At 60.0% G+C, this 24,242-nt stretch overlaps 1 protein-coding gene across 1 annotated transcript in view; it reads left to right on the forward strand.

The window, feature by feature from the left end:
- LOC122126728 (kinesin-like protein KIF26B) overlaps window positions 1-23,335 on the forward strand; it is a 117,667-nt gene extending 94,332 nt beyond the window's left edge. Inside the window, exons 9-13 of the mRNA XM_042701191.1 lie at window positions 10,362-10,524; window positions 11,542-14,917; window positions 19,867-20,069; window positions 20,420-20,570; window positions 22,585-23,335. Of these exons, the coding sequence (XP_042557125.1) occupies window positions 10,362-10,524; window positions 11,542-14,917; window positions 19,867-20,069; window positions 20,420-20,570; window positions 22,585-22,733 (4,042 nt within the window). The 3' untranslated portion in view covers window positions 22,734-23,335. The remainder of the gene's footprint in view (window positions 1-10,361; window positions 10,525-11,541; window positions 14,918-19,866; window positions 20,070-20,419; window positions 20,571-22,584) is intronic.
- The last annotated feature ends 907 nt before the right edge of the window (window positions 23,336-24,242 follow it).

Below are 24,242 nucleotides of genomic sequence, written 5' to 3' on the forward strand. Positions count from 1 at the left end.
ATAGCAATCCCTGTTTAGAAATAAAATAACTACAATCTCCAGTTGCCAGGCAACTACAGCCATGAAAATTCTTAGTGTTGCCACTTAAAAAAAAAACACTCATTTTATACATTTGAACCACCGAGATGCAGACAGCGAGCCCAGAACGTCCCAGGGACCCAGAGAGCCCCCTTTATGAGATCTTTAGCACCCTCTTCTTTTACCTCCCTCTTGGCCACTTGCTTTCCTGGACAGTGGCATTTTCCTAGTTAATTATAGACGTTTCCAGAGATGGCTGTTGTTTTCCTAACAGTGCAGGCAGCAAGTGTCGGTCCGTGAGCTCAGTGAATGAACTCCCGGGCCCTGTGTGCAGTCATCAGCGCGGCGCGGCGTGGCAGGGTGTGGGCGTGCAGGGCCGCAGCGCTGGGCTGAGGCGGGGCGTGTGGAGGCCCCACAGCATCGCCCTTCTCGTTCCCACAGTGTTCTTCACCCGGGCTGGGAGCTGAATATTAGGCCCCCAGTCAGACCCTCAGGCCGCCAGGCCAGTCGGCCTCTCTTTGCCTCCGTCCCCACGCTAGTCCCTGTTGGATAACAAGATGTGATGGTCTGAGGACTGGATAGGAATCGGTCTTCTCCATTTGGCTTTTGGCTTTGGAGGTTTATCTTTGTGTAGGGCCAATGGCTGAGGTTACGAATCGGTTGTCTTCCCGCTGGAGTCTAAGCCAACTGTCAAATAAATACCAGAGCATGCCTGGGAATTACAGCCCCTCCTCCCCAACCCCCTCTCAGCAGGGGTCTCCTGCTGCTCCTCCACAAACGAAGACCCCAGGACTCAAGAGCAGAAACAGGCCACAGAGACATCCCTTCCCCAGATGGCCACGCTCTTCCAGGAAGGAGAGCATGGAGACAGACAGACAGAGTTGGGCCTCACCAGCTCCACTGCCCCCCTCCCCTGCCCTAGTAGTCAGACCCTTTTCCTCCTGTGAGTAAAGAGACAGCAAGAAGACAGCTGAGCAGGCTGAGGAGGGTCCAGCTTCGGCATTCACGCAGCAACCACCTCCCGGCAATGTCAGCCGTCGCGGAGTGGGATTGTGCTGGGCTCACGTGGTGTGGGGCGCGTGGGCTGTGGGAGAAACGGGAAAGGGATGTCTCTCCCCCCAGAGCCAGGCCATTTCCCAGGGCCGGGCGTGGTGCTGGGCCGGAGGAGGAGGCCGGGGCAGGCTCCGGTCGTCCCACAGCCCTCCGGCGGGACCTGCCTTGCCCCGTGTGCTGTCTCTGGCTGTGAGACCCCTCGTGCCTGCCACTCAGAAGTCACACGGAATTGACCAGGCTGGAGGGGCCCGAACCTCCCCTGCAGACACCCCTCCGCCCCCTCAGATCCAAGCTGCCTCTCCATATGACAGACTCATCCCAGACTGATCAGCCCAGAAATACCATCCGTCCCTCCGTCTGATCTCTGTGAGCCCCTCTAAGAAGTGTCCCCCAAAACTCATCCCCCGACCGCACAATGTGGATGGGTCTGGCAGTGCTGAATCCTTTGAATCAGTCTTTGACTTGTAACTGCCGAGTCGGTTGCAGCTTCGCTTTATGAAGGTGGACCCGCCTACGTTTGCTCCTTGAGAGTCTGTGCCTGGCACGTGGAGGCTGCCTCCCGCGCACGCATGCTCAGCACACAGGAGTAGTAGTCCCGATGGAGAGGCTCAGCCTCACCCTTTGGGCCCATGCATGAGCTGAAGGTGAGGGTGCTGCCGAGCCCCCAGATGTGGCTGTATTGCATCTGGGACATGATGGAGATAGAATACAGCCTTGCCTTGCAAGCGTGGCGTGTCTCCTAGTGCTCAGGTTAAATAGAAACGTGTCTGGGTTGGACCCAGTAGGTTATGGCCTTTCTTCAGCGAGATGTTCAAGGCTGACTATAATCTGAATTTCACCCTTCACTTTAGATGCCACTTGTTCCTAAAATCGAAGTCCCTTCATTCATGGGCCTCGGTGCTGCGTAAATAGCCGGGAGTATGCACGTGGCCAGGGCCGCTTCAAGCTCTCCCCTAACTTTTACTATGCAAGGCTAACTCCCTACTCCTTGAGACACCGTTCTACTTCCAGTTTTTTATTCTGCTTCATCGGAAGTAAAAGTCTCTCAGATTTGTCAGTCCAGGCTGGTTTTGGAGCTGGGATCCTCAGCCTCCCGAGTAGCTAGGACTTCAGGCGTGAGCCACAGCGCCTGGCTGGCTGAGGCTTTGGAAGGACTCATCTCAGGAGTCTGATGGAATCTACCGAACTTACAGGAAATACCTGGGAAAATGGGGAGCAGACACAAGAGCTTGTACCAGTTTATTCTTTTCCATTGCTCATAGATTCAGAAACATTCATTAGGCCCCTGTAACAGGCAAGCCGGCTGGGAATGCAGTACATTGAACCTGGCCATCCACACGCCGGCCCGCCGCCCACACCAGGGAAGGAAAGGTGGGTGAGGCATCCTACATCCTGTGTCCTGCGTCCTGTGCAGAGGCCTCTGCAGCCTCTCATCCGCTGCTTCTCTCCCCTCACTGCTCCCCCAAGTCCCCAAGTCCCACCTTTAGGCACTCAGCCATTCACAGTGGCTCTGTGCACACCACACTGATGGTCTCCGGGCATCGTCGCGATCACTGCGGAGCCGTGTGCAGCCAGTGGCTATCATGAGTGATCACTAACCATCACACCCCAAGTCCCGTGGCTACTTGAAAGGAATCAGCTGAAGGAGAAGGGCGGTGGGCTGCTCCACGCCCGCCGGCTCACTGACAGCCGCACGCCCTGGGTGCCCCGAGGGCTCCATGGTTATGTGAGGGAGCTTCAATTCAGGCTTTGCACAGGTTGGAGCAGACAAATGCTGGGACCTCATTCATTTTCTTAAAAAAGGTGTCTTGAATATTAATTGAGCTTCAATCAGAGCATTCAACCATAAATTCTCACCTGTTTTGAAACTGGCTCAGGCTCAATTGAGCATTAATAGATTTTTTTTGTCCATGCAAATGGGGTGATAATTCATCCTGTGTGTAATTGAACTGTTTTGAATTGTTACATTCATGGAGCAGTTAAGTACCAAATTGTTTAATGTACTACCCAGGTACTCTTTAACTAAAATAAATAGTGCTGGTTTTCATTTTGATGTAATAAAGAGAGTACTAAAGAGGTAAAGATGGTTATCAGGAGCCTGAGTCTATTTAGAGATGTTATCATGAGTCCATGTGGGAGTGGTTATCTTGAGACTGTATGTGGAGATGGTTATCAGGAGTCTGTGTCCGTGATGTTAAGCTGTCTGTGTCAGTGTGGAGACTTAACACTAGTCTGTGTCAGTGATGTTATCAAGTCTGTGTCTGTGTGGAGGTGTTAGCTCGAGTCTGTGTCTGTGATGTTATCGAGAGTGTGTGTGTGTGTGTGTGTGTGTGTGTGTATGGAGATGTTATCATGAGTCTGTGTCTATGTGGAGATGTTATCACGAGTCTGTGTCTGTGTTAGCTGGAGTCTGTGTCTGTGATGTTCTGGAGTGTGTGTGTGTGTGTGTGTGTGTGTAGATGTTATCACGAGTCTGAGTCTGTGTGGAAGTGTTAGCTGGAGTCTGTGTCTGTGATGTTCTGGAGTGTGTGTGTGTGTGTGTGTGTGTGTGTAGATGTTATCACGAGTCTGTGTCTGTGGCTTTGTGGAGCCGTTATCGTGAGTCTGTGTCTGGGTGGAGAGGTTATCATGAGTGGAGATGGCTATCCTGGGTCTGTGCCCCAGTGGAAGAGCTGTAGACTCTGAGGGACTTTCGTCTTTTAGGGCACCTACCACACTGTCGCTGTGTAGTTTGGTCCTCACTGCCACTTCTCCTAGACGGACCATGAGATCGACTTTTGTATTTTTATATTTTATAAGTGCACAGTTCCAAAGTGCGTGCCCTGACATGCCCATTTTTCTGGGGACTGAATGTGTGCCCTCCTTCCCTCAAGCCCTCAGCATGTCAGGCTTCTCCCACGAGACCGTGCTGCAGTGGCATGCCCACCTGACAGGAAGGATGGGTGCTGGAGTTTCCTCCACAAAGGTGCAGGCCACGCCCGCTGCTGCCTCAGTATTCTTAGCCCTCAGGGTGGAGGCTTTGGTGTCATCTGTCACACGCAGCCGGCAGCTGGCGTAATGCCCCCTGTAAGATACGAATCTGCTCTGGGCAAGGTGGCTCACTCCCGCAATCCTAGCTACTCAGGAGGTGGAGTCAGAAGGATCACAGTTGGAGGCCAGCCTGGGCCAAAGGTTCACAAGATCTCATCTCAGCCAATGAAAGTTGGGCAGGGTGTTACACGCCTGTCATCCCAGCCATGGGGACGTGTCCAAAATCACCGTCCAGGCTGGCTTGAGTATAAATGCAACACTCTATTATAAAAAATCAAAATCAAAACACAGGCCACAGTGGTAGGATGATTTACAAGGTAGAGCACTTGCCTGGCAAACACAAGGCCCTGAGCTGAGGCCCCAGTATCATAAAACCACAAAATAACAACAACAAAAACCCCTGCAAAGCTAATGTCACATCCTTCTCTAGCCCTACGCAGGCTGGAGCCGCGGCTGGAGCACACACGGTCCTGATCAGAAATCTCTGTGTGGAGACTACTGAGTACCACAGCCTCTCTCCGCTCCGTTCAGTCCCGTGCAACCCGTACTGGCCTTCAGCGCCTCCTCCCTGTCCAGTTCCACTGTTTGCCTTCCACACTAATTGTGGGCGTGGCCTGCACAGCCATCCTGACCAGAGGGAGCCCCGTGGGCCTCCTGCTCCAGGTCTCTGGAAGCCTCAGCCGGGCTGCTCAGCTGCATCTGAGCACCTAAGGGCGTGTCTGTCCCTAAAAAGTCCTTCTGTAGTTCCATCTGTTTCTGATTGTTACATCAAAGGCATCGTCATCATCATCATCTCCCCTTGGCCCTTCTGCCCTGTAACTCCTCCGTAATTGTGCTTGCCTGTAGGTTATTAATTTCTGGTGACTGTGGTTTTCCTTTTATAGAAGGAGACCACCAAATGCCTTTTCTCTTTTCTTGATGAATTTCTGAGATATTTTTTAAACCAGCTGGTGAATTTTATCTAAACACTGATGGATCTAATGAAACAATCCAGTGTCTTTCCTCATTGAAGATGGAAAGTTACATTAGTCTGTTAACTTGAAAACTTCCCGCTCGTGCCTCGTTTGACTCTCAGGACCTCTTTAAGGGTTTATTCCATGGCTCTTTGCTCTAAAAATTTAGGAGTCAAATGTTCCCCAGTGGCCAGGGGTCCCAGGCCTGGTCGCTAGGAAGCACTGTTGGAAGGGATAGAATCTCGAGGAGGTGGAGGAAATGGCAGGGACTTGTGGCTCTGGGCGCCTGGCAGGGTGCCGCTGAATTCTAGCTGACTTGACCTTTGACCCCACATCTCAGTGAGATGACTGGATTCTGTGGGTGACATCTCCACTTGGAGGACTGGAAGCTGTCAACACTTACAGAATTGACTTGTGTCTCTCTCAAGGGTATTTCCTTCTGCTGCTCCTGGGATCCAAAACCCTTTTCTTTTTTTTTTTTTTTTTGGCAGTTGTGGGGCTTGAACTCTGGGCCTGGGTGCTGTCCCTCAGCTCTTCAGCTCAAGGCGAGCGCTCTACCACTTGAGCGCCACTTCCGGTTTTCTAGTGGTTTATTGGACATAGGAGTCTCACGGTCTTTCCTGCCCAGGCTGGCTTTGAACCGCGATCCTCAGATCTCAGATCTTCAGCACCCGGCCAAAACCCTTTTCTTTTCTTACATTTTGTTCAGTTTTTCCGGTGTTTAGGTTCACAGAGTAATTACAATTTCTGTTTTTTAAACAGGGCCAGAAGCAGAAACTGGTCATTCCTAAGCATTTTGTTGTTGTTATTTGATGCTCTAAATGTCTTAATTTCCTTATGTATGTTAATAAACTGTTTATTTGCAGTCTGCACATCCCATTCTGCCATCTGGGGTTCCTGCCGCCTCCTTCTTGTGGTGCCTAGTTTCTTTGTGTGTTTATTTTTGTCTGTGGCCACTCTCTTGTGCTGGCTTTTGTTTGTGAGACCCAGGATACAGATGGCTTCCTTCACAGGGCGGCGTATTTACCTCTCCTAGGTGCAAGTTAAGGATAGTCTAAATTGTATTCTCAGCTGAAGCATTTCAGACCACCCAGACATTGAGAATGAAGACTGCAAACCTGCATGTAATTCAGATGGAGGCTCCAAATTCTTAGGACAGTTTCTTACCCCTGTTCAGTGCTGTTTTTCCAGACATGGCTTCAATATGTGAGATGTTGGAGAGAAGTTGATGTAATAAAATCTCCATGTATTTTGGGCTGTCTTCTGCTTCCAGGGGCTTCGTAGGCCCTACAAATGCTAAGCTAAGATCCCCTGGTTTGGCAGATGTTTTAGTGTGAAAGCAAATATTCCTATTGTCCTCTTTGAAATCCCAACTTTACTTGCTTTTTTTTTTTTTTGCCTAAGAATCCCTTAATCTTCTACAAGTTCAACAAAACATTTAATATTGTTTAACAAGTAGTATACCCACAATGTTTAATTGTTCATGGCAAGAATGTCTTTCTAAGTACATAGCCAGCCTATCATATTGTTCCTTTGCCATTTTTCTTTTACTGTTACACATCTCTTCCTTCTAAATTACAAGGGGGATTGTATAATTTACGTTACATGTCAAAACTCTTGCGAATGAAAAAGGATATTTAACATTATTTAATGCTTTGAAAGACAAGTAGATTGAGAAAATCCACTTGTGTTGGTGAACCTATAAAAATCATTGTATTCAAATTTTACTTTCAAACATAAAACATTTTCTTGCAAACAGGAAAATGTCTGCAAATCAAATGAAAAAGTTAAGACTTCCCTGCTGCTGATCTGAACATTAAAATGAATAAGCAGAGTAGTTATTCGACCTGGTCTAGTGCTGCCGTGGGGGCTGGGCCACAGGCTGTGTCCCTAGCTGCAGAAGCCCTCTGGTATGGGGCCTCGGGGGCAAGTTAGGTCACTGCATGTGGCCTGGGGGTTGGCGTCAGAACCCCAGCCTCTTCCTCCTCTCTACTTCCTGGCCACTGCGAGTTGAGTCACCTTGTTCCTCCACCCGCCCGCCACCATGTGCCGCCTTACTGAGGCGGAAGGCAACTCACGGAGCAGCCAGGGACTGAGACCTCTGTTGAACCAAAACCTTCCCTCCCTCTAAGCCGATTATCTCACACGTGTTGTCCTGGTGATCAGAAGCTGACTCATGCAAATAACGTGCCAGGGGTACTATTTCTTAGATAGTCCCGTGCCATCCATTTTCCTGTCTCTGCGTCCACATGGCTGGGAGGAGTGCCACCGTGCATGGCTCGGTCTTTGAGACATTGCTCTAGAGGGGGAAAGGTGCAAGAGCCTGGGCTGACCTCAGATTATGAGTGTGTGTGTGTGTGTGTGTGTGTGTGTGTGTTCACAGGTGGCATTGATCTGCTCGTTTTGGTAACTGCGGTTTCCATCCCTGTTGGTTGAGTATCACAGTGTGGTTGAAAATAATTACAAATTTACAAGCTCCACAGCCCAGGCCAAGTTCAGTAGAATAAGTTTTTCAAGTCAGGACGAATAGCATGGGTTAAGTTTTCAAAATATCTTTTCCTGTCATTCCCCAGAGCAAAATTACAGAACTTCACGTGTTAATCTTTCATGCATTTGGAGCTCCTGATGTCCATATTCCGCGCTCTCCCGTTTGCAAGCTTTGTTTTTAATAATTACAGTTTACCACTAGCTTAAAAGCCTGTGGGTTTGTTTTGTTGTTGTACACTGATTGGCACATCAGTGGGGCTAATGGTCCTTCTGTGGCCGCCATTATGGTCTGTTTTCTTCAAGAGTAGATGATGGCACCCTTGGTATGAGCCTTCTGGGAGCTGCCCTGGAGACCGAGCTGTGAGGCCGAAGCAGGCCATGACTTGTCTGTAGGGTGCTCTGGGAGGCTGGGCGAGTCTTGTCAGGATGCAGGAATGCCTGTGAACCCATCTGAGGAGTGCTTTCCAGCCCGTGGTGGTGGCATCTGCTGTGGAGAACAGGAAAGATGAACCCATAGCACGTGTAGTTAGGCACGCGGGGAGGAAAACACTTCCTTCGATGGAGAGTTTATCCACTGGGTATTTGTACAAACATTTATAGGAAGACATCTTCAGGCTGGTGACAGGTCTAAATGTACTGGAAGAAATTGCTTCTGCCCATATAACATCATTTCATAGCTTCACCAGAAGGGGGCGCATGTGGCTTCGGGCGGCGCTGAGGTCCACGGCCATCCCAGGAGTCCAGGGAGACCGCTCCGTCGGGCCACCCCACACAGCGCCAGCCCAGCGCCAGGCTGAAGCCGCCGTGCAAGCTCCATCTGCGTTCTTTCTCTATGGGACAGGGCAAGTCCTTCCGGACTGACAGCTGCCTGTATAACAAGTGGGCCAGACCAGAGTGGGCCTGAGTGTGGCTGTCGGGAAAGTCACTCCAGGCCCATGCTGGTGACTGGGGCGCTTCCTGCTCCTCAAACCATGTCAACATCCTCACCTGAGGAGCGAAGGCTATTGCTTGGGACCAGAGACGGGGGGGTGGGGGTGGGAACAGGGAGCCTGGTCCTGACCTTGACTGTCCACAGAAGGTCATTGCACAGGAAGCCACTGGGGAGGAGCACGCATCATCGTATCGGTCCTCCTCGAACAAGCCTGTACGTGCGTGTGCCCTGCGCCCACGAACTCTGTGTTCCAGGACCTGTACCTGGATCTGACACCTGCAGAGGCAGGGAGTGGAGGCTGCTGGTCTGATGTGAGGCCACGCAGGAGGGCACCACGTGGGCGGGCACACAGGCCACAGCCACACCACCAAAAGAAGCCACGGGAACACGGACTCACGAAGATGCTAGTCATCTGAGGAAAGACACACCAGAGCCCGACGGCCAAAGGAGTGTGCACTTGTGCCATGGAGCTCTTAAACCCCAAAGCGCCTTCATCCGTTAGAAGACCAGATACTAACCCAGGTAGTTTCAACAGAGACTCAGAGCAAGGTGACACATCGATCTGCTGGCAGAACTGCCCAGCGATTCATGGGACCCCGGAGAAGCTGGCACTCCTCCCTTACAATTCCTGGGATCTGAGATGGCAGAAGTACCTGGAACAGCCAGACGGGAGCCTGCATGACCCAGATGGAAAGCACTCCCCCTCCCGTCCTGGAGACAAGGCCCAGGGCTCATCAATGCCCTCGCTGCCTGGTGGAGTCTCGCCAGGCCCCACTCACCCCCCACCCCCAGCCGAGTGCTGCCCTGCCAGACACTATGAGAAGGACTTGGAGCCAGCCCCACGCCCTCCACCGCTTTTATCTCTGATTATTTGCTGAGGGAAAGCCCTGGTATATTGTAGTATTTGCCAGCGCTGGGACATCAGCCCAGCTTCCGCAAAGGCACCTTAATGGATCCCAGATGAGGAGGAGCTTCAGCCTCCCTCCCCGAGGCTGCCTGCGGGTCGGGGGAAACGGTGCATTCTCTTCCATGGGGTCTCTGAGCTGGACGGGGCCTCCCCAGGGGGTTCAGTGGGGGACATGGACATGAGGATGACCCCCGTCCAGCACTGCAAACGCCTCGCACGCACACACCAGCATGACAGGGACCACAGCCCCGGGCTGGGCACCCTGCGGGGATGGAGGACACTTGGAGTGGAAGCGCCGCTGGCTGGTGCAGGGGGAGGAGGGAGGGGGTGGCCAGGCAGGAGAAGGTGGGACAGTGCCGAGCAGAAAGGCTGGGCGGCTCCGGCAGGCCCCTCCTTGAAGAGCCCACAGCTCCAACTGCAGCCCCGGACGTAGACCTCCACAGCCACCGCCAGCTCCAGAGATCTTTCTAGAAAGCTCGCCTTCTGTTTCAGAGCGGGTATTTGGGCTGGCATCTGTGTGTCTCCATTTATTAGGAGTGTGAATAGATTTGCATATTGTGCGAGGTGCAGATGTGACCGTTCAGGGACAGTGACAGTCACGCGGTTGCACAAATCACACATAGGTGTTCAGCACAGGTCGCCGCGGTGGCGCCGTGTGTGGCAGGAGTGGCCGTGTGCGGCAGACCCTGCGCTCACAGACCCCTGCGAGGGGACTTCTCCTTTCTACCCCGAGTGTCCTGTGCACACCCAGACATGTGGCACACCCAGTGTGGGGGCCGGGGGAGGGGGTGAGCGTGTGAACCCCGCCTCTGGACTGAGAAGCACTTGCTCAGCTGCTGAGTACGAACAGCCCCATGCTGCCCATGAAGCCGATTCGTGTGCCCCCCCCCCCCCCCCCCCCCCGCAGATCGCCCCCCGCCCCGCCCTGCCAGCACACACACACGGGCAGCCCTAACGCAGCGGAATCCCCTTTGTCCGGCAGGGAGAGCAAGCTCACCATGCTGCTGCGTGAGTCCCTGGGGAATGTGAACTGCCGCACCACCATGATTGCACACATCTCCGCGGCGGCCAGCAACTACGCCGAGACCCTGTCCACCATTCAGATCGCGTCGAGGGTCTTGAGGATGAAGAAGAAGAAGACAAAGGTACGCGGCCATGGGTATAGTGGGGTAGGGAATGGCTCAGGCAGAGCCTCGGGGGCCCCGGGCCTGCGGCCAGCGTGCGCCGGCTCTGGAGCAGAGCTTCTGCACTACTCTCCTTTCCCAGGGCTAGCTCTGCGCGTGCCGGCCTCCTCCCGCCACCCCGTCACTCCTACGTGCTGTGAAACTCGGCAGGCCAGGCCTGGCCCAGGAGGAGCATTTGGGAGAAGCATGGCAGCTGTGGCCGCTCAGGCTCAGGGTGGTGGGGGAGGATTCTCCCCTTCTTTTAATGTGCTGCTCCCTGCCGCCACCCCCTAAACAGCTTCACAGCCAGTGCTCTGTGACAGGGAGACAGCCCCTAGAGGCCAGGCCTGCCTGGACTAGCAGTTTGATTTCCTGTGAGCCTTCCGGGGGGTGTCCCGTGCTCAGCAGTCATGATATGGGACAGCGGCTCCACCCAAGTGGTGCAGAGGCCAGCCACCAGCTGACTCCACGGCTGTGTGGAGCTGGTCGCGTCCACTTGCCCAGTGGTGCAGGGCTCCCCAGGGGCCTGTGTGTGTGTGTGTGTGTGTGTGTGTGTGTGTGCGCGCGCACGCGCGCGTGTGTGCGCGCACGCATCTGTGTATGCATGTGCATGTAAGCATGTTGGTCCTAGAGCTTAAACTCAGGGTCTGGATGCTGTCCCTTAGCTCTTTCATTCAAAGTTGGTGCTCTACCACTTGAGCCACAGTTCCACTTTTGGCTTTCTGGTGGTTATGTGGGAGGTAAGAGTCTCATGAAGAGGGCTGGAGACAAGGCTCAGGTGCTAGAGTGCTAGCCAGTGAGTGAAAACAGCAGGTACCAAGCCCTAGTCTTGGACCTAAAAAAAGAAAAGAGGCCCATGGACTTTCCCACCTAGTGCGCTTCAACCTGCAAGCCTCGGATCTCAGCCTCCTGAGTAGCTAGGATGACAGGCAGGGGCCGCCGGCCCTGCGGGAGAGCTGTCAAGAAGAGCCACCGCATTAACTCTGCTCTCACCCACAGTACACGTCGAGCTCCTCGGGGGGAGAAAGCTCCTGTGAGGAAGGCAGAATGCGCAGGCCCACCCAGCTGAGACCCTTCCACACCAGAGCCACCGCGGACCCCGACTTCCCGCTCGCCCCCCTGTCCAGTGAACCCGACTACTCGTCCAGCAGTGAGCAGTCCTGTGACACGGTCATCTACATCGGGCCCAACGGCACGGCCCTTTCGGACAAGGAGCTCACAGATGACGAGGGCCCCCCGGACTTTGTGCCCATCGTGCCCGCCCTGCAGAAGCCCCGGGGCGACAGCCGGCCTGAGGGGGGGCAGGCGGCAGCCAGCAAGGCGGAAAGGGACTGCTTGAAATGCAACACGTTCGCGGAGCTGCAGGAGCGGCTGGGCTGCATCGACGGCAGTGAGGAGCCCAGCGCGTTTCCCTTCGAGGAGCGGCTGGTGCAGCCTGGGGCGGCACAGCCTGGCAGGGCCGCCACCCTGCTCCCCGAGTCCGATGAGGAAGAGGAGGAGGAGAAGGAGGAGGACGATGGGCTAGATAGTGGTGGCCGCCAGCCGACCGGCCGGGAAGGCGCGGAGCCCCGGGACTCCAGGACGCAGAGAGCCCTCTCGCCCGTGCCAGCCTCCGGGCGCAGCGGCAGCCCCAGCCCGGCCTCTCCCCGCAGCATCCCGGGCAGCGGCAGCCAGCACAGCGCCTCCTCACAGCTCGCACACAGCCCCAGCCTCCAGAGCAGCCGTGAGAGCCTCAACTCTTGCGGCTTCGGCGAGGGCAAGCCCAGGCCCGCGGGCTCCCCACGGCTGGGCGTCGCCAGCCTGTCCAAGACCCCTGAGTACAAGCCCCCCAGCTCCCCCTCGCAGAGGTGCAAGGTGTATACCCAGAAGGGGGTCCTGCCCTCCTCCACCCCGGGCAAGGATGCCGGCCCGGCCTCCGGCGAGTGCGCGCAGCAGCCCGAGGTGCGCACCCCACCTGTCGGCATGAGCCCCCAGGTTTTGAAGAGATCTGTGTCTGCCGGGAGGGAGGGGGTCCCCGAGGCCCCAGCAGCGGTGGACACGGGTCGGGCAGGGCCCACCCCAGACGCCAGCCCGGAGAGGTTGAGCGCCATGGTGACGGTACAGCAGCCGCTGGAGCTGAACGGGGAGGATGAGCTGGTGTTCACCCTGGTGGAGGAGCTGACCCTGGGCGGGGCCCTGCGGGGCGGCCGGCCCGCCAGCATCATCAGCTTCAGCAGCGACTGCTCCGTGCAGGCCCTGGCCTCGGGCTCCCGGCCCGTCAGCATCATCGGCAGCGTCAGCGAGGACCTCGAGTGCTACTCCAGTGTGGCGCCCGGCTCCGTCTCGGAGGTGAGCGGCGCCCGGTTCCGGCCCCTCCCGAAGCTGGGCCCCGAGGAGAAGGCGAGAGAGGTGGGCAGCCGGCGCTCCTCCATCAGCTCCTGGCTCAGCACGGTGAGCGCGGGCGGCGACGGAGCGCCGTCCTGCCACGGCCTCATCGCCCAGACGTGCTTTGGCCACGGGGAGGCCCTGGCCGAGCCCCCCGCCTCTGAGCTGGTCCGCGGCGCCCAGAACACCCTGGTGTGCAGGGACAAGCCCGGGGCGGGGCCCGACGGCCTGCTGATCCTGTCCCACGCCGGGGAGAACACCTTCGCGGGGACGCCCCCCCTCCGGGGCTGCGCCATCTCCATGCTGGGCCCGGCCGTGCTCACCCTCTCCAGTGCGGCCGGCCTGGGCTGCGAGGCCTGCGTCCCCGTGAAAACCAACGTCACCGCCCACCCGCGCACCGCCGGGGGCCCCCGGGGCCTGCAGGAGCCGGGCGCCTCCACCGCCGCCAGAGCAGCCCGGGCCCCAGAGAACAAGGCAGAGATGACATTCGAGGACCCCTGGCTCAAACGAGAAGAGGAGGTACAGGAAGAGAAGGGCGGCTCTCCTGGTGGAGAGGGGTCCAGGGGTGAGGCCGCCGCGGGCCCCGCAGGGCCCCAAACCAGGGCCGAGCAAGAGCAGGATGAGGAGCCGGGTCCAGGGGACCGCGGGGAGGTGTCCGTCTCCCCGGGGACAGAGAGCTTCAGGAGGGTTGCGGATGGCTGTGAGATGACCCTGCCCGGTGTGGGGGCGCAGAGCCCCGTGCACGGCAACAGAAACCTGAGGTCCAGCAGCCTTCCCCGGGCCTTCCAGAAGGTCAGCCGGCACGAGGGGCTGGACGGAGCCCCGTACCCGGGTGTGGTGGATCCCAGCGGCCCGGGCCCTGGCGCCCAGCCCTCCAGGGCAACCCTGGAGCGGAAGGGCGCCTCTCCAAAGCACTGCGTCCTGGCTCGCCCCAAAGGGACGCCCCCCCTGCCTCCCGTCCGCAAGTCGAGCTTGGACCAGAAGAACCGGGCCAGCCCACAGCACAGCGCTGCCACCGGCGGGAGCCCGAGTCAGCCCGTCACCGCCTTCCTGGCCAGCTTCCTGGACGAAGCCAGCGGCAAAACCAAGGACGCAGGCGGTGGCGGCGGCGGCGGCGGCAGCAGCAGCAGCAAGCTCTTCAGCGCCAAGCTGGAGCAGCTGGCCGGCAGGACCAACTCTCTGGGCAGGGCGACAGTGAGCCACTACGAATGCCTGTCGCTGGAGAGGGCTGAGAGCCTGTCCTCCATGAGCAGCAGGATGCACGCAAGCAAAGATAGCACCATGCCCCGGGCGGGTCGTGGTCCGGGCCGCGGCCAGGGGGCCTCGCCCCCCAGCTGCGCGGTGTCCCCCTCGGCCGGGGCCTCGCCCAAGGCTGGCCCGTCCAAGATCTCAGCCGTGAGCAAGCTCCTGCTGGCCAGCCCCAAAGCACGTGGCCTATCCACCTCCACCACTAAGACGCTCAGCTTCTCCACCAAGTCCCTGCCGCAGTCCGTGGGCCAGAGCACCCACGCGCCAGCTGGCGGGAAGCCCACGTCCTGGTCCACGCAGTCACTGAGCCGGAGCCGGGGCTCGGGGCTGGTGGCCAAGCTGCCCCTGCGCGCCGTCAATGGGCGCATCTCGGAGCTGCTGCAAGGCGGCGCGGGCCCGCGGGGTGCACAGACGCGGGCGGGGCCCGAGGAGGGACGCGGGGCGCCCGGGGAGGACAGGCCGGCCACCGGGCACCTGCTGCCCTCCCCCTACAGCAAGGTGACCCCGCCGCGGAGGCCGCAGCGCTGCAGCAGCGGCCACGGCAGCGACAACAGCAGTGTGCTGAGCGGGGAGCTGCCGCCGGCCATGGGCCGCACCGCACTCTTCTACCACAGCGGCGGCAGCAGCGGCTACGAGAGCGTGATGCGGGACAGCGAGGCCACGGGCAGCGCCTCCTCCGCCCCCGACTCCACCAGCGACAACAGCAGCTCGCTGGGCAGCCGGTGCCGCAGCCTCAAAACCCCGAAGAAGAGATCCAACTCAGGTAGGCTGCGCGGGCCGGGGAGGAGGGGCGTGGAGCCGGGCGCCATCACCTGGTGGACGCTAGGGCTGGCCCACCCCCTGCTGGTAGGCATGGCCGAGGAGACCGGTGCTGGCACGCCGAGAGGGCAGCTGGCAAACCAGGAGCTGTGGGGACACAGGACCTGGCTCTGCCCCGTGTGTGCCCGCCCGCCGTGCACACACGTGGAGTGTGCTCTCTGTTAATGGGCCAAGAGCACCCGGTCCGGAGCCCTCCCTGCCAGAGCCCTCCCCAGAGCGCACGCCCCGCTGGCTGCAGAGACCCCAGTGTGCGGCCAGGCCGGCAGTGCAGGACGGAGCACTCTGTCTCCGGAGTGTGGACGGGACAGGCGCGTCCTCTGTCCCCGCCCCAGGCTGGTGGAGACACGGGGCCCACGGGGGCCTTCCCCGCCACAGTGCCCTGAAGCCACAGGAAGCTGTCGCCAGGTCCGTGCTCTGCCCCGCACAGCTCACCTAGAAATCACTGACTTCTTCCTTGGGTGCAGTGTGACGTGAGGCAGAAAGATAGGATGGACAGGGAGAAAAGGACCCCGAGGCCACCGGAGCCTCCATGGGATGTGGGGGAAGGAAGGAGGAAGAAGAGGAAGAGGAGGGGAAGAAGGAGGAGGGGGAGAGGGGAGGAGGGGAGGAAGAGGAGAAGGGGGAGCAGGGGGAGGAGAGGAGGAAGGGAGCACCAAAGCGACAGACGCAGAGGACGAGGAGCCCTCCAGGCCATTGCTTCTGAACTGGCTTCCCAACAAATTGTCCCGGCTTGTTCTGCTTTATTAAACGTTTATGAAACAAAATATTACCCTGAGCCCACCTGCAGTGGCGGCCAGCAGCCGGGAGGGAGGGGCTGCTGCCCCCTGGTCTGTCCTGTGCCATTGTGTGCACTGCCCTCCCTGTTTAGGGCTAAAGGGCAAGGGTGCTCAGGAGTGGGCCTTCCCTTTCCGATGGTCCAGCAGCGGTGGGGACACCACCATGCCACCTTGAGGGACTTTGCCACTGCAGGAGTCCTGACGTGGACACCCCCGGCCCCGGTCACCGACGTGGCAGTGGACAGCCCCGCCCACCCCAGTCACAGATGGCAGCAGACAGCCCCGCCCACCCCAGTCACAGACGGCAGCGGACAGCCCCGCCCACCCCAGTCACAGACGGCAGCGGACAGCCCCGCCCACCCCAGTCACAGATGGCAGTGGACAGCCCCGCCCACCCCAGTCACCCCAGTCACAGACGGCAGCGGACAGCCCCGCCCACCCCAGTCACAGACGGCAGCGGACAGCCCCGCCCACCCCAGTCACAGATGGCAGTGGACAGCCCCGCCCACCCCAGTCACCCCAGTCACAGACGGCAGCGGACAGCCCCTCCCACCCCAGTCACAGACGGCAGCAGACAGCCCCTCCCACCCCAGTCACAGACGGCAGCGGACAGCCCTGCCCACCCCAGTCACAGACGGCAGCGGACAGCCCCTCCCACCCCAGTCACAGACGGCAGCGGACAGCCCCGCCCACCCCAGTCACAGACGGCAGCGGACAGCCCCGCCCACCCCAGTCACAGACGGCAGCGGACAGCCCCGCCCACCCCAGTCACAGACGGCAGCGGACAGCCCCGCCCACCCCAGTCACAGATGGCAGTGGACAGCCCCGCCCACCCCAGTCACCCCAGTCACAGACGGCAGTGGACAGCCCCTCCCACCCCAGTCACAGACGGCAGCAGACAGCCCCTCCCACCCCAGTTACAGACGGCAGCAGACAGCCCCGCCCACCCCAGTCACAGACGGCAGTGGACAGCCCCGCCCACCCCATCCCACCCCAGTCACAGACGGCAGTGGACAGCCGTCCACCCCATTCCAGGCCACAGACACGGCGGTGAAGATATTTGGTGCTAAGCAACAGCTTGGCCCCTTGTGGCTGTCAGTCTGTCTGTCCCCAGCCCTGTGCGGCTCCCTGCATCTCACCTCAGCCGCACTGGGCTGGGGGGCCGGCTCCTCCCCCGCTCAGGCCTCGGCACCTGGCAGGTGCGGTGGGCCAGCGGGGCAGGTGCGGTGGGCCAGCGGGGCAGGTGCGGTGGGCCAGCGGGGCAGTGGTGTGCTGGTGTCATCACCAGAGACCGCAGGAGCGTCTGCCCAAGCCAGTGTCTGTGGGGGAGCTCCAGGCCTTCCCCGGAGTTGGCTGGAAGACCTCTTCAGCACGCTCCAGTGCTGGCTCCAAGCTGCAGGTGGCGTGTGGCCGTGGCTTGTGGTCATGCAGTGTCAGCACCTCCAGGTAGCCTCACGGAGCCCATGAATCTACCGAGTGGCCCATCCTTCCATGTGCTTTACTCTAAGACTTGCACCGATTGACTTGACTGCTCTAGTGAAGTAAAGGGGACGGAGAAAGTATGGGGGGCCCAAAATGTGTAAAAGACCCCCTCGGGGGGCAGGGGCCGGCCGAGCCCGCGGCTGTGCAGAGCTGAGCGCATCCCGAGCCGCCATGCTGAGGTGAGGCTGAGGAGCCAGCGAGCTCCCCGGCGGGCGCAGGGCGGTGATTGGCTGCCTGGAGCGGGTTCAGGTCATGGTGGCATGCGGGTGTCCGTGAGTAGTCTCTGCCTTCCAGAGCTGAGCCGCTGCCGGCCTTGGTGGGGTGTGTCCTGGTTTTGTTCTGGGACTCTGAGGAACACAGAGGCCATGGCTTAGTTAAAACCCGAGGCGGCTGAGCTGCCTGCTGCCCCATGCAGGATGTCCAGTGTTTCTATTCAGAATGAGGGCACTGCTTTGAGGACAGAGTAGGGGCGTGAGGACACCGACACCCTAAAGAGATCAGGGCCGAGAGTCCCGCACAGCCCAGGCTGTCTCTGGGGACGAGGTAGCCGGGAGTCACCCACCATGGCTCATCCCCCCCAGAGAGGTTGTCCGGCTTTCTGTAGGTCAGGAAGCCACAGAAGCCACGCCCACTGGGCCCCAGCCTCCATCCTCCCTGAGTCCCTGCTCCTCCCACACTGGTGTTCCTGGTCTCTGCCCCGTGAGCATGGCCTGGGCCAGAGTTTTGGTAGGGATGGAAGCATTTCCCCCAGGGAGCCGGTGGGGCCTCAGGTGCCGGGGCCTAGTTCCTGACATGCGACCTGAGCCGCAGCCTTGTGCGGGGTTCCGAGATGTCCAGCAGGTCAGGCCCAACACCAGGCCTCTCCTCCGGGTGTCGCAGGGCAGACCACCAAGTAAGGTAGCCTCCCCAGCCCCCCACTTTTGTCTGGTGGAACACTGGGTCTGAGGAAGCTCTTCCTAGTTCACGATTGTGAGGCTTTGGATGCCAGAAGCAGATACTCGCCTTGCCTGCAGTTGATATTTCTTATTCTCATAGATCAGGGCCTGCACTTGATTAGAAACTCTGTGTGTGTGCGCGCGCGTGCGTGCGTGTGTATAAGACCGGGGGGAGGGGGGGAAGATGGGGGAGAGAGTGTTTGCATGAGGTAAAGATCTGGGCTGTGAAATCCTGAGTTTTAATGTGAGGTTAAGGGAGCTGAGCATGCAGCTCACCCAGCACCACGGAAACAGCCACTGACTGCCCCTCACCTCCCGTCTCGGCCTCCTGCAGCTTTCCCCGGCCCTCTCTGCAGTGGAAAGGGCCTGGCCTCTCACTCTGAGCCGAGCAGTTCTGGCTCTTTCTTCCTGAGGTCATTCAGCCTTCCCTAGCAGATCTGAGTTGGAGAAGAACAGTTTCTGTCTTTCTAGAAGTGCTATCAGGCCACACAGGCCGCCGGCTGCTGAGCTAGGGCGGGACGGGCAGGAGGCCCCCTGAGGGGACTGAGCGGGCGCTCGGTGTGGTGTTGGTTTGGTGCCACTGAGGGCACTGGGCGTTTTTCACACATTTGTTGACCGTGCATATGCTCTTCTGTGCGTCTGCTCACATCCTGCCCGAGTGTAAGTGGATTATGTGTATCTTCTGGCCGTGAATCCTGTCAGAAGTGTAGCTCTGAGCAGATGCTTTCTCCAGTTCTAGAAGATGTCCCCTCACATGGCGCGTGCCCTGTGACAGAGGACTCCAGGACAGCGGCTTCTCGGGAGGCAGGCCTCCCCTGCGCGCTGACGGGCTCAGCCCAGGGCTGGGGGGTCTGGACAGGCAGACGGCCATGGCGGGGGCAGCGGAGCAAAGCCCCTGACCGCGTGGCCAAGAGGGAGGCGGGAGCTCCCCCCCCACCCCCCGCAGTGAAGTAACTTCCTTCCACCTCAGCAGTGTGGCGGACCAGAGACCGGTCCTTCAGCTCGTGGCCTTGAGTGGACATTCAGGGTCTGCTAGCAACGCCCTTTGTGTGCGACAGTTTGAACTCTTTATTCTTTTTGTGCCTTAGCTTCCTCTTCTGTGAGAATTAAACGGGATACAGGGGCACACAGGCACAGTGGTGCTGCTGTTGCTCAAGCACAGTCTCGGGAAATCCTACAACCACAGCACCCGCGCGGGCCCCTTTCCCAGTGGAAGCACCAGTACCGCCTTGTGCCACAGATCCCTGCTGACTGTGCACGTGGCCCGCCATGGAAGCGGTGGCAGGGCTGGTCACAGGTGGCACTGGGAGGTGACCGAGGGCGGGGAGAGAGGGTGATTTTACTCGGTCACCCTGGGTCAGGCCAGCCAGTGGAAGCCATGGAGGGCAGCGTGTTTATGAAGCGGGTCTGCTGTGGAGTGGGCCAGAGAGCGGGTACTGAGCTGGACATTGGGTGCCAGTCCAGTCCACAGGTGCTGGGCTGGACGTCAGGTGCCAGTATGATCCACGGGTGCTCGTCTGGTCTGCGGGTGCCGGGCTGGACGTTGGGTGCCAGTATGGTCCACGGGTGCTGGTCCAGTCCACAGGTGCCAGTCCGGTCCACTGGTGCTGGGCTGGAATCGGGTGCCAGTCCGGATGGCATCCTGATGATCACAGAGGCTGTAAATACTGAAACGGTGTCTTGTGTCTCCTGTGCCTCAGGTTCGCAGAGGCGGAGGCTGATTCCAGCGCTGTCCCTCGATGCCTCGTCCCCGGCCAGGAAGCCCACGGCTGGCGCCGGGCTGCGCTGGGTGGACGGCCCTCTGCGGGGCACGCCAGGGGGGCTGGCGGAGCCCTTTGAGATTAAAGTCTACGAGATCGACGACGTAGAGCGCCTGCAGCGCCGGCGGGCCAGCTCCAGCCAGGTGAGGCCGGTGACCTGTGCCCAGGGGCCAGGCCTGCAGCCCGGGCTCCCCAGGGAGCGTCCACGCACGCCACAGAGCCAGTTGCAGTGTGGCTCTGGAGGGGCTCGGCCTCCTCCTAAAAATAGCCCCCGCATCCACCGGCTCTTCCTGAGTTCAGAGGTCAGCTCTGGAGTGGAGGCGGGCCTGCAGGCGTCTCCTGGGGCCAGTGTCTGCCTGGGGGCCAGGAATGGGGCAGGGAGGGTGGAGGCTCTGCAGGGTACGGGCACCCGCTCACCCCCGAGTCCGCAGCCAGCTTCCCCGCCCAGACGCGCGGGGCCTCGCTCCTCACACTCCGACCGCTCTGTGCCCAGGAACTCATGTGCTTCAACGCAAAGCTGAAGATCCTGGAACACCGGCAGCAGAGGATTGCCGAGGTCCGAGCCAAGTATGAGTGGCTGATGAAGGAGCTGGAGACAACCAAACAGTATCTGATGCTGGACCCCAGCAAGTGGCTCCGTGAATGTAAGGGACCCCACTGTGTGGCGGACGGACCGTGCCCCAGGACCCCGGTCTCTGGATGGACAGTGTGTGTGCCAGGTCTCGGTGTCTGGCGGTGATGATGGTCCTCCGGGCTCTCCAGGGCAGGTGGACCACATAGAGATGGGCGGCCATGTCCTTGGGCTTGTCCCTGGAGTCGTGCTGCTCCTCCTGAGCTGTGGGCCTGTGGTCCACCTGCTCCCAGGCCACACACTTGTCCCTCGAGGGCCACACTCGAGATCTGACCTGGTCTCGGCAGGTTGGGGTGTCTGGGAGCCACGCAGCAGTCCAGCATGGCTTCCGTGTCATACACAGCCGCGGCGGCCTGGTCAGGCAATGATCACATTTCTCCTCAGTTGAGAGGAAGATTCAACTGTCACCCCCCCCCCCCCGCCCGCCCCGCCCATCCCCCAAGGGTCTTCTCCACTGGGTCCCCCACCCCGCCCGTCCCGGCCTTCTTCATGTCCGTGAGTTCTCCCAGCTCCTACGACCTTGGTGGGCTCTCAGGACTGTGACCGGTGCGTGGCCCATCCTGCCGCGTGGGGTTCAGCCCTCGTGGCTGAGCCCCCAGCTCCATGCCTCTGTGCTTGCCTGCACACTGCTGTGCGATCTCGGGTAAGATGCTTAACCCGGGAGTCCTGATTTCCTGGCCAGGCCTCCTCCTCAGGCAGCCGTAGGCCGTGGTCAGTGGTCAGCTGTGTTGGTCGGGAGCCTCCTCCGCGGCAGGCTCGGGAGGAGGACTCGAGGTCCGGTAGGCATTGTGTAGGATGATCTCCCAGTTCGTGACCGGGTGTGGCCGCCAGGGGTGCCTCCTTAGCGTCAGCTGGCCGTGCCCAGACAGGTCTCCTTTGGACTTGTTCCATTCGGGGAGCCATTAGCCGGAGTCCGCCGTGGAGGCTACGCTGTGCGCGTCTCCTCTCCATGGCGGTGCCTGCCCTGCGTCCCGCGCGCTCCCGCTCTCTGGGGCGGTGTGTGCCCGAGGCAGACCTGGACGTGGTCTTCAGCCTCCACAGCCCCAGCTTTCTCTAGGATGGGAATCTCAGGGCATCTGGGTTCCCAGATGCTTCAGAAGCAGCCACCTGCCCTGGCCTTCGTGCTGTCCGCAGCCTGGGGGTTCTCTGGGAGGCTGTGTGGAAGGGGCACAGGCAGAAAACCCAGACAGCGCCAGCGCCGACAGACCGCTGGCGTCCATTTGTCTTTCCGGTTGCTGTGAGCGAGGCTGCCCATGCGCCTGCGCACACTGGGTTCTGTTTTGTACCCACCGGATGGGTGCTCAGGCCCCCCACCCCACCATGCCCCGCTGCCCTGGCCTCGGCCGCGGCTGGCTGCAAAGCCAGACCACACCCGCGCCCGCGCCACAGGGAAGTGCTCCCGCTGCAGCCCCGAGGCTCCATAGCATGGGACAGTTTTCCCCCTCTGCTCCTTGTTTCATTCTTGTCGCTAACACAGGGCTGACGGGCCGGGCAGGCTGGAGATGGTATCACCTTGCTCTTAAGGAACGGGTGCTGGCAGAACTTGGGGGTGCAGAGCCAGTGTGGCCCGGCTGGGACTCAGCGGGCAGCGAGCCCGGCCGCTGAGGGACAGAGGAGGCTGACCCCGCCACCGGCCACTACACGCCATGTTGGCTGGAGTGGAGGCTTCCCGGTCCCAGGTGTCAGCCGTCCTGACCTTGGGACTCTCCATGATTAATATGGCTCTGGTTTATCATCCCCCCCATAACCGTGAGCGTGGAGTCCGCGTGAGGATGCGCCGAGAGGCAGGACTGCTGCCTGAGGGGCCTGAAGGGTAACGAGGTCCCCGTGTCACTCAAGCGAGACCCCCGGAGGGGAGCTCCCTGTCCCCCGAAGCCTGCCAGCTGCGGCTAATTGGGAAGAGTGGAGGGGCCCAGGCAGTCTTCAGCATGGGTCAGGAGGTGCAGGGCAGGTGGAGGGAGGGTGAGGGCAGCGGAGGCCCGCGGGCCGAGGCTGGAGCTCACAGAGCCTCTTCCCCTCTCACGCAGTTGACCTGGAGCAGGTTCTGGAGCTGGGCTCCCTGGAGTACCTGGAGGCGCTGGAGTGTGTGACCGAGCGCCTGGAGAATCGGGTCAACTTCTGCAAGGCTCACCTCATGATGATCACCTGCTTTGACGTCACCTCCAGGCGCCGGTGAGGAGGTGGGGCCGGCCGGTTCCCAGGACGTCAGACGCCACCCCCGGCGCGACCCGGGCGCCCAGCGACGGCAGGACAGACGGAGGACGAAGGTCGGTGGAAGTGTGGATGCGCGTGGAGAGGAAGGCGGATTGTCCCTTGTTTTCCGTAGGAAAGGTGCAGACACCAAACCCACGCAGAAGGAGAGAGCCACGGGAAGCGCGCGGGACGCAGGGGCCCCGCGCGGGACAGAGAAAAGCACTTGGAGGAACCATGAGGAGTGCGTCTGTGCGTGGAGCTGCCGGTGTGGATGTGGCCGCGTGCGTGGAACTCCCGGTGTGGACGTGCCGCCGCGGAGACGCCACGCCAGGACGGCCCAGAGTGACGGATCAAGTGCCTTGCAAACCTTTACGGTTACCAGCCGTCTGTCCGTGTCTGTGTGCAGATGGTGCTAGTCAAGGTGAAAACCACGAGGACTGAAAGCCCCACCCTTGGGACTTGTGCTTGCGGCTCGTTTTCTCGGTGTTTTATCCTATTTCTGACTTGATGTTTCTAAGTAAGTTGTGTTTGTAGAACGATTTCCTGACCTGTGTTGCGTACGAATAAATGTCGACCATCTGTTATAGTGCCTCTGACAAGGCCGCTCAAACGGACGCGGGCTCTGGTGCCTTTCCAGAGCGGGCTCGGCGGCTGGCGACCCTGAGTCTCCCCACGTAGCAAGTCGGGGTGGCGGAGGGGTGGTCAGTGCGATTTTGCGGCTGCCCCGGGGGACACGGGGTCCCGGGGGAACAGCCGGCCTCCCCCTGGTGCCGGGTTCTCATCACCTCATAACAAGTTTATTTTCCTTTGGATCCCAAAGACTCTGGATTGGAAGCTTGGGCCGGTTCAGCCAGTGACGTCAGTGACGAGGGGCGGGGCTTCAGAGCAGCGCCGCAAGATGCCAACACCGCAGGTTTAGGACAAGGAGCCACGGGAAGCTGTCCCACCTGGACGCCAGGGCTCGCCCCCTCCCCGCCACCCCTCCGTCATACAACCCCGGGCGAGCCGCATCACGCAGCTGCGAGCTCCGTTCAGAATCCTGCACCTGTTACAACGGAAGCCACGGCACGCAGCCCTCGGGACACTGCCTGGACCCTGGGGACCCAGCGTCCTCCCCCCAACTGGGAGTGTGCTGGGGCTCGCACGCTTCTCACCCTGCCTGCCCGCAGCACCCCACCCCCCACACACACACGCCAGGCCGCCACGCTGACTGGCCCCTCGGGCCCATGAACCAGCGTGTCCATTGGTCTGCCCTCCAGACCCACAGGCCGCAGCCCTTCCTGTGACAGCCGCTCAAGGCTGGCAGGTGCCTGGCCCCTGAGTGGGCACGGAGGGCCGCCTCGGGGACCAGAAGCCAGCGCGGCTCCTGTGGGGCGGGCCTGCGGCCCTGGAGATGGGCCCCTCCCCACCATGCCACCGCCCCAGCCCTCCCTCACCCGCCTGGGCCTCCGCAGCCACCCAGAGCTCCCGTGCACGGGTTCCTGCAGGCCCC

This window comes from Dipodomys spectabilis, unplaced genomic scaffold, assembly GCF_019054845.1.
Source record: "Dipodomys spectabilis isolate Male_0828 unplaced genomic scaffold, ASM1905484v1 ptg000288l, whole genome shotgun sequence".
NCBI classification, from domain to species: domain Eukaryota; kingdom Metazoa; phylum Chordata; class Mammalia; order Rodentia; family Heteromyidae; genus Dipodomys; species Dipodomys spectabilis.